Consider the following 10,453-nt stretch of genomic DNA (forward strand, 5'->3'; position numbering starts at 1 on the left):
AAATTGTTTATTAAATCTTAGACCTATCAAATATAGATATCCCCCGTTTTTCAAAAGTTTGCTTTGCGCCACTTTGAAAGAGCTACATTAGTACCTGTGTATGTTAATTGAAATAAATCTTTTTTTTTTGCTTTTAGGAAAAATGGCAAAAAATGAAACTAGCATTCAACATTTATTTTTCAGGGAGCTATTGAAGAGGCAGCTGTACTCTGGACGCAGTGCGAAGCACCTTCCCTGGGAGCCACACTGAGCATCTCAGCAAGTCGCCAGAGCTTTAAACTTGTCTGTGAACATTATATGTTAGTGTTATTTTAGGTTTATGTTATTTAGTATGCTTTTCTAGTTGTTGTTGTTTGTGTTTTTTTTTTAGTCTGATAATGATCGAAATCTACTATCTGATGGCAGTGGGTTCAGTGGGTTTTGGGTAACATTAAAAACTTTTCTCATGTAAATTAATGGTAATTGCTCTCTTTATGGCCATTTCGTTTTATGGTGGGTTTCTGAGGACCTCTTAACAGGGGGAAACCGGTATTGTGTATTCTTTTGAGTTAATCCAAGATTTTATTTTTAAGAAGACATTTACCACGGTTGTTCATTATCCACAGCCCCCTTTACTTCCCTAACCAGTGAGTCCCCCAAAGACCAATAATTATCCTGCACTGTGTATCCTTCAGTGATTAGTAAAGTTCAGCACCAATTAAGTGTTCCATAAATGTTTGTTGAAGGGGTAATGGTCTGTTTTAGTTTTGGTAGACTGGCTTAACCGATTGGGCGAGAGAGGTCGAGGGGAGAGGAAGGGAACCACCCATGGAAAGATATGGGCCGTGAAGGCCTCGAGTGCACTTGCCAGATATAATTTACAGGACCTGAGTGTCAGACAGTCCCTGATCAGACCCTTAGATAAAAAGCCCCATTTCACTTCCCCTCGTCCCAAGACTGGTTTTTGAAAGCCTGTTCCGGGAACTCCAGCCCGAAAAGAGTTACGGGTAGAAACAGGTCCAAACAACGACGGCTGCCTCCGGGAGGGCGCTCAGCCAAGCCCGGCCTCCACGCCCGGCGCGCTCGTCCTGGCGTCCCCGCCCGCGCTGCCCGGCTCCCGGGTGCCCGCCAGACGCCGGCGGGCCCGGGACCCTCGCGGACGTGACGCCGCGGGCGGAAGTGACGTTTTCCCGCGGTTGGACGCGGCGCTCGGTTGCCGGGCGGGGGAGGGCTTGTCCGGTTTTTCTCAGGGGACGTTCAAATTATTTTTGTAACGGGAGTCAAGAGTGGACGGGGCGTGCCCCGACGTGTGCGCACGTCCCCCGCCCCTACCCTCTTCCACAACTCGCTAGCTCCCATCCTGTGAGGGCGTCATGCCACCCAAAAACCCCCGAAAAGCGGCCGCTACCGCCGCCGCCTCTGTGGAACCCCCGGCGCCTCAGCCGCCGCCGCCGCCGCCACCACCGTCTCCTCCGGAGGAGGATCCGGAGCAGGACAGTGGCCCAGAGGACCTGCCTCTGGTCAGGTGAGTGAGCAGAGCCGCCGCGGCGGCGCGAACGCAGAAAGGGCGCCTGAGGGGCACCGGGGCGAGCACCGCGGCGTTTAGGCGGGGGCGCGCCTTTACCCGGGTCCCAGGGTCCTGGGTCCTGGCGGAAGAGGGTCCCTCCCTGCCCTCCACCACCGGGAAGGGTTGGGAGGAGGGTGACAGGGTTCTGGGACCGGGAGCTAGGGGAGGATAGCCGGGAGGGGTCTCGGCTCCAGGTTGACAGGTGCCGGGCGGGTGGGGCTCGGGTCGCTGAGCGAAGTGACAGGTGCGAGATCCGAGGCGCGGTGGCGGCCGGTCAGTTCGACTTCCATCAAATACAAAAAAATGACTGACGGGCATGCGTGGGAGGGGACGCGAGTTTTGTTCCCGTTGAGCTTGGTAGTACTCAAATGGTTGGCTGGCTTTCTGTTTTGGTCTTCGGCGACGCCAGGCTTCCAAGTATTTTCCTCTGATGTGACGGCAACTGAAGGCCGGCAGGTCCTGCGAGAGGCCGCAGCTTCGGGAGACGCTGGCCCACTTTAGCGCATCGTCCAGGGTGCCAGTTGCCCACTGGGTGTTTTGAGACCTTGCGGGTTCAGAGCCAGCTGTAGTGGCTGGAGGAACGGAACGCTTCGCTGTAGCCAAAGTGGTGGGAAGCACTGCGCTAAAACTTTTGCTGCACTTTGTTTCTAAACTTTTATTTATTTCTTCCCTTTTGGATAAAACTCTTCTGGCAGGTTAGTTCCTTAGCATGCCCCTATTTTTAACATTTTGATTTTTTGGCGTGATCAGGGATCTTGGTGTGCCGTGTTTCTTTGTTTTGTTTTGCATAAAAATAAACTAGGGATGCTCTTGCGTTCACCCCAAGTGAAATCAAAATTTAAGCAAGGCCATGTGGATTCAGTAGACGGTTTCAAGGAGATATTTATTGCATTGCAACATTTTGTTTTTCTTGATTGCAATACTTTGTGGTTGAGTAGCCAAGATGGAAAAGTGCATGCTTTATTCCTTATTGTTAGCACTGGTTGTACCGTGACGGTACAGACTCACTGCTGGAGATGGGAATGGTTTCTTTCCGCACCAGTCCTTACCCTGTTCTGTGGCCATTTCCAAAAAAAAAAAAAAGAATTTAAATATTGAAAATTCATATATTTGAATGAACTGTCTTATGGATCAACGAAAAGTCCTGGTGTGGCACTGTAGGATAAGCACCGGATTGCAAGGTCAGTTTGAACTGAATGGCCAGTGCTTTAACCCCACCAGCCGCTCCTTGGAAATCCCAGCAGTCACAATGAGTCAGGAATGACTCGATGTATTCAACAGCAGCAAAAATTAAAAATTCTTGGGTGGTACAAACAGTTACACATTTGGTTACTAACAAGAAGATTGAAGGTTTGAGTTCCAACTTTGGAAGAAAGACCCGGCATTGAAAACTCTTGCTATTCTGACACACATGGAATTGTCATGAGTCAGAGGATTAACTTGACAGCAACGAGTTAATACAAAAAAAAATAAAAAACAGGTCTGGATGTTTGAAGGAGACATCACAATTTACTTTTTGACTAAACTCTAATGTGTACAATACTTCAAAACTTTCCTTTGGTGAAAAACCAGGACTATTTGCTCTAAAGAATTGAATGTTTTCAGTATAACTTTGAAAGCATTCTTGATTATGTGGTAACTAGAATTTCTTAAGTTCTGACCATCACTTAGGAAAAGAAAAATGGTTTCTTTTAACCCCCACCCCAGCACATTATTTTATATAACTTTAAATGATGTTGTTAGTAAGTGCCTTCAAGTTGGTTCTGACTCATAGCGACCCTATATAGGGTTTCTGAGGAACAACTGGTGAGCTTGAATTGCTGACTTTGTGGTTCAAACTGACTTTGCAGTCCAGTGCATTAAACCGCAGTACCACACCAGGACTCCCTTTTAAATGATAGAGCTATCAAAAATTCTCATGGAAGTTAAATCCTTATACTGTAAAACCACACAAAATACAGTCTGTTCTTGCGTTTCCGTACCCACACATGATTTCATTAGCATGAACAATCACACTCTCTAGATGATCTAAACTGCTTGTAACTACAGCCTGTCAATCTGAGGCTGAGTAAGCCTTAGAGCTGGATTCAGTGCCTGCTTCAACTGCATTCCCTGGGAGAGCTCAATTCTAACCTGAGAGTTAAGATCACATTTCTGTTGTATTATCTCTGTCTTAAATGAAGTGGTTGGAAGGGAAACTATCACTAGGAACAACATTGTTGAGGTAATCAATAGTTAATTACATTTTGAAAAAGAAGTAGGAGTCGTATACAAAGTGGTTAAGGGCATAGATCAGTGAGTTAGGGTATTGGATTCATATCCTGGCTTATAGTTTACTACTGGCTGTGACCTCAGGTGAGTGCTTTAACTTTTATGATTTGGTTTCTTCTGTAAAATAAGGATGATAATAAGGTTGATGTGGAAATTCGGTGAAAGCATCAACCTAAAGATTTTCTACAGGGTCATAGTAAATACAGGTAGCTCCTAATTTATCATGTGTTTGAGTTATGATGAACCATACTTAGTTGTTTTATTTTCCTTTTCGTACATCTTAATTGTTAGTGATCTGTACTATATTTGGTGTGGCAGCATGTAATGACTCTGCAAAGGCATTTGATTGTGTGGATCATAACAAATTATGGATAACATTTTGAAGAATGAGAATTCCAAAACACTTAGTTGTGCTTATATGGAATCTGTATATAGACCAAAAGGCAGTTGTTCTAGCATAACAAGGGGTTGTTGTTGTTGTTAAGTGCTGTTGAGTTGGTTCCGACTCATAGCAACCCTGTATAGGGTTTCCGAGGAGCAGATGGTGAGCTTGAACCACTGACTTTGCAGATCAAACCAACCTTGCAGTCCAGCACATTAACCCACAGCGCCACACAGGGGTTACTGTGTGTTTTAAATGAGGAAAAGTATGCACAGGGTTGTATCATCTTAACATACTTATTCAGTCTGTATGTTGAGCCAATAATCTAAGAAATTGGACTATATGAAGAAGAATGCAATGTAAGTATTGAAAGAAGGTTCATTAACAACCTGTGATATGCAGATGACACAGTCTAGCTTCCTGGAAGTGAAAAGGACTTGAAGCTTTTACTGATGAAGAACTAAGACTACTATCTTCAGTAGGGGTTACAACTCAACATAAAGAAAACAACATTCTCATAACTGAACCAATAAGTAACATGATGAATGTAGAAAAGATTGAAGTTAACAAGGGTGTCAGTTTACTTGGACTCAACAATCAATGCCCGTGGAAGCTACAGTCAAGAAATCAAATGACGTATTGCACTGGGCACATCTGCTGCTTTGAAGCGATAAACAAAGATGTCATTTTTAGGACTAAGGTGCACTTGAACCAAGCTGTGATATTTTCAATTGCCTCCTATGCATGTGAAAGCTGAACATTGACTAAGGAAGACTGAAGAATTGATTCTTTTTATTTATGGTGTTGATGAATTGCCATGGATTGCCAGAAGAACAAAAAATTTGTCTTGGAAAAAGTACAGCCAGAATGCTTCTTAGAAACAAGGGTGGCTAGACTTCATCTCATTACTTTGTAAATGTTATCAATAGGGACTGGTTTCTAGAGAGGAACACCATGCTTGGGATAGTAAGGGTCAGTGAAAAAGAAGTCCCTCAATGAAATGCATTGACACAGTGGCTACAACAATGGACTGAAACAGTGCAAGCATTGTCTGGATGGCACAAACTGGGCAGTGTTTTGTGTACATGGCTCACTATGAGTCAGAACCAACTCAGTGGCACCTAACAACAACAGTATCATTCTCAGATGTTCACTAGCAGATGTTAAAAGATTGCATTTATAAAGATACTGATAATAATGAAAACGAAAAAAAGGAGGTATCCGAGTTAATCAGGCCGATTTATGGCCTAGGCATCAGAGTGGAACTCAACTATAAGCTGGGGACTGTTTAGCTTCAACTATTATTATTATTAGGAGCTAAATATAATTAAATGAATAAAAAAGAATTAGCCAACCAGAATGTATTGCCTGTCTTTGTTAAGAGAGATTAAGGAACGGGATGAAATAAGCTTAGCAATAATTTATATGAAGTATTAATTAGTATTATTGATGTTAAGTACTGCTAAGTCGGTTCCAACTCATAGTGACACTGTATAGGGTTTCCGAGGAGCAACTGGTGGGTTTGAACTGCTATCCTTGTGGTGAGCAGTCCAATGCTTATCTTACAGCACCAAAGTATAGACTGCATTGTCACAAGTCATTAACATTGAATTGATTCTTTTCATCATTATTATTATCCCAATAAAGCCCCAACAGCTGTAACTCTTGAACTACTTTTGCAAAGTTAATTTACTTCTCTGAAGTATATGAGATTCACTATGGCAGTAGCGTAGTGGTTACGAATCGGGCTGCGAACCTTAAGGTCAGCGGTTCGAAACTACCAGCCGCTCTGCGGGAGAAAGATAAGGTTTTCTACTCTCGTAAAGATTTATACTCTCACACTCTGGGAAACCCTGTACAGGGTCGCTATGGGTCAGAACCGACTCAACGGCACTTAACAACAACAACAAATGGCATCAAGCAGTATTCATTGTGTGGTATCCTTATTTTGGAAGTTAAGAAATAAGATAAGCATATGTTTAAATTCTAAGTGTAATTTTTTTCAGTGATAAAATAATTTCTCAAAGTACTTAGTGATGCTTTCTTTCAGGATACTGCTGTTATGTGCAAATTAGTGAGGCAAATGCTGTACTTACCAGTTTGATTAATAACTATGTAAGCATTGTATGTGTAAATGTTTTTTTTTTTTTTTTTAATTTTCATTTGATAGACTTGAGTTTGGAGAAGCTGAAGAACCTGACTTTGTTGCATTGTGTCAGAAATTAAAGATACCAGATCATGTCAGAGAAAGAGCCTGGTTAACTTGGGAGAAAGTTTCATCTGTGGATGGAGTGTTGGTAAGCATTTTCTTAAAATTGAAAAAACATACTTTTTCTTATTTAAAAAATAATTTTGGATCAATTAGAAAGTTTATAAATTTTAACAAAAAAGCTCATAATAATTCCATTTCCAAAGCTAATTTGCCTCTGTTAATATTAAATTAAAAAAAACCGCCCTACATATATCCTTCACTAAAGTATCTAAGGAGTCCCGGTGTGGTGTTGTAGACTAATGCACTGGACTGCAAAGTTAGTTTGAACCACAAGGTCGGTGGTTCAAACTCACCAGCCACTTCTTGCATACCCTATACAAGGTTGCTGTGAGTTGGAACCGACTTGATGACACTTACAAACAACAACAGTCAATAAAGTATCTAAAAGCAGCTCTTAGACATTATATCATTTTATCCATAAGTACTTCACTATTTAAGGAACCTTGGTAGCATAGTGGTTTACATGCTTGGCTGTTAATGGCAATGTCAGCAGTTTGAATCTACCAGAAGCTCTGTGGGAGAAGGATGCAGCTTTCTGTTCCCGTAAAGACTTAAAGCCGTGGAAACCCTATACAGGGTCGCTATGAGTCAGCACTTACTCAATGGCACACAGCCACCACCACATCACTGTATATTTCTATGCTATAATAACTTTAAAAAAATGCAATCATACTTTATAAAATAATTTTTTATTGTCTTCCAATAAATAGTCGGAGTCCTAGTGTGGTGACTCCCGTGTAGGATAAGCACTTGGTTACTAACCACAAGGTTGGCAGTTCAAATCCACCAGGCATTCCTCAGAAACCCTACACAGGTTCACTATGAGTCACTTGATGGCACTTAACAACAATAACAAAATATTCAGTCATTGTTCAAACTCCCTGATTGCTGCAGAATCAATTTTGTTAGAACTTAGCATCTTTGATAATATTTTGATATATTCAAATTTTAATTTATAGATGTATATACGTATATGTGGAGTTCTGATGTGGCACTGTAGGATAAGCACTGGACTGTTAACTAGAAGGTCAGCAGTGCAAACCCACCAGTCACTCCTCAGAAACAGTACAGGGTCGCTAAGAGTTGGAACCAACTTGACAGCACCTATCAGCAACAACATATGTATTTGTGCAATAATAATAAGTGAAAAGGTACCTAGTACTAAATGCATGGGGGACAAACAGAAACTAGTTGCTAAGGAGTTGATTCTGATTCATGCCAACTCCACATATTATTGTTAAATGCCATCAAGTCATTCTGACTCATAGCGGCGCTGTATAGGGTTTCTGAGGCTTGAAATCTTTGCTGAAAGCTGTATCTTTCACCTGAGCCCCATGTAGAAAGTGAGGTATTAAAGCACTTTGCAAATAACTCATATGACAAATTCATTGAGATTGAAAATTTTTATTTTGCAAATTTTTATTTAACATGGAATATGTAGTTTCACTTCACATATAGAACCCTATTTCAAATACAAATGTAAAATCTTTATTTCACATGTTGTTATTAAGTGCCATTGAGTTGGTTTCGACTCATAGTGATCCTATATAGGGTTTCAGAGGAGTGACTGGTGAGTTTGAACTGCTGACTTTGCAGTTCAAACCAACTGTGCAGTCCAGTGCATATCTTACAGCAGCATACTAGATTCCTTATTTCACATGTAAAATGTAAAATCTTCACTATACTGAAGTACGGTGAGATTAAGTAACTAGACCAAGCTCCCTGTCTAAAAAGATCTCAAATACAGATTTGAGATCATAGATATGAGGGACTTCAAAAGTTCCTGGAAAAATGGAATTTCAAGATAATAGAAATTTTCCATGAACATTTGAAGACTTCTCTTATAGTTAGTTATATATCGTTTAGATCTTGTTTCTCTTTTCTTCTTCTTCTTTTTTTGCTTAGCTTGTCAGCATTTTCTTAATGCTTAATGTCAGGAGCATTATCTAGTGGTGGTATAGTATTTTACCCTTTGATTGTATTTTAATTTGTTAACTCTTATAGTAGACATTTATTTTTTTTTCAGATTTTTTATTAACACTGTAATTCAGAGGCATCAATTCTTCAGTTTTCTGTGTTCATTCCAAATAATTGATAAATGTCCTTAGTCATAAGAATATTGCCAGGTACAACGTAAGTCCTTGGAAATTTGTTAAATAAATTAATAAATGAGTCTTTGATTGTTTTCTTACATCAAATTGAAACCATTAAATCACTGAGTCTAAAGTTAAGAATACTAGGAACTTTTTGAACCCCCTTGTTTTTATAAGATTCTGCATAATTGCTGCTAAATCACACACCAGACTGTACCTTTAATGAATATGCTTTCTCATCTGCATTGTAGAAGAGCGCTGGACTGTTTTCACTGATCAACACAGGAAAATATGGGTATGCACAGCACATACCATGAAAGAACTGTTTATTGCCATATGGAAAATCTCTAGTAATAGAAAAGGGAAACAAGTCACCACAATTCCAAAAATCTAAACATATTTCCAGAGCTCTTTCTCTAAAAAAGAGGATTACTGAAGCATCCACTTACAGATGAGGATGATTTCTGTATTATCATCCTAAACAAAATGATTTCTATGTTAGCATTCCAAAGCATTTATGTATATTTCCACTGATTTGTGTACTCCATGTACCAAGGTATTTTTATGCATATGCAATGGAAAGGAATCAGCGCCTTCACTTCTCTTTTCCTAAAATCCTAAAATTTTAGTTTTAGAAAGGTAGGGAGAAATAGCTTTTAGAGAGTCTTGATGAATATAAGTAATTTTCAATTTATAAGTGGGTTATTTTCAAATTTGTTTGGAGGAGCAATATAGTATTAGAGTCACAGAAATCTAATACTAGTTCACAGAAAACTTCTTTTTTAAGTTGAAAATAGCGATGGTAGTGTGACTAGTAAAAGCCCTCCTTGGCTTTTTACTTGAATGTATATGTGAAAAATGTTACTACCTGCTTTTTAGGAGCCTGGGTGGTGCAAAGGGTTTGCATTATTAGTGGCTGATAAGTTAAAGATTGGCAGTTTGAACCCACCTGGTGGAGCCATGGAAGAGTGGCCTAGTGAACTGCTTCTCTTTTTAACTCCTGTCTGTTTCCACCTTCCATGGGAACAGCCATCTTTTAACTTTCAGTTCATAATTGAGATCATGATGGGGATTCAGACATGCTGGAGGAAGACATTTCATGTTACCTTTGGTATTGTACCTTTTCACTGCTGGGGAAGGAAGGGACATCCCTGGTGTGGAGTATGACAGGGGGAAGACATCCTGTGGATCTGTTGCAACTTACCAGACCTTTACCTTAGAAATAATATTTTAAGTAAGAGTTAAGTATTTAAGGGGTGACCTGAGAATTTAATACCTATTTATACAGTAACTTCTAAAGAAGAATGTGGTGGAGTGTATGCTGAGAAGGATAAGTAATGACAGAATGAGCCTGTTCCCTATGCAGTGATTCCAGTAGCTTTTGGCTATTGAAACAGGAATGGCAACTGGATGAGCAATTTCTTTATTCTTTAAAAAAAATTTAACAGTATCGATTATATTGTTGTTGTTGTTGCTGTTAGGTGTCATCGAGTCTATACCGGTTCATAGCGACCCTATGCACAACAAAATGAAACACTGCCCGGTCCTGCACCAGTTTCACAATCGTTGCTACATTTGAGCCCATTGCTGCTGCCACTCTGCCAGTCCATCTCATTGTCAGTTTTCCTTTATTTCCCTGACCCTCCACTTTACTAAACATGATATCCTTCTCCAGGGACTGATCCTTCCTGATAATATATCTGATGTATGAGAGACGATGTCTGGTCAACCTGGATTCCAAGGAGCATTCTGGCTATACTTCTAACACAGATTGTTTTTTTTTTTTGGCAGTCCATAGTACTTTAAATATTTTCCTCAAGCACTGTAACTAAAATGCATCAATTATTCTATGGTTTTCTTTATTTACTGTTCAACTTTTATATGCATAT

The 10,453-nt window shown here is 40.3% G+C and overlaps 1 protein-coding gene across 1 annotated transcript in view; it reads left to right on the forward strand.

The window, feature by feature from the left end:
* Positions 1-1,165: 1,165 nt before the first annotated feature.
* Positions 1,166-10,453, forward strand: part of RB1 (retinoblastoma 1) — a 250,862-nt gene continuing 241,574 nt past the window's right edge. Inside the window, exons 1-2 of the mRNA XM_006837641.1 lie at positions 1,166-1,504; positions 6,370-6,496. Of these exons, the coding sequence (XP_006837704.1) occupies positions 1,353-1,504; positions 6,370-6,496 (279 nt within the window). The 5' untranslated portion in view covers positions 1,166-1,352. The remainder of the gene's footprint in view (positions 1,505-6,369; positions 6,497-10,453) is intronic.

Source organism: Chrysochloris asiatica, unplaced genomic scaffold (genome assembly GCF_000296735.1).
Source record: "Chrysochloris asiatica unplaced genomic scaffold, ChrAsi1.0 scaffold00022, whole genome shotgun sequence".
NCBI classification, from domain to species: domain Eukaryota; kingdom Metazoa; phylum Chordata; class Mammalia; order Afrosoricida; family Chrysochloridae; genus Chrysochloris; species Chrysochloris asiatica.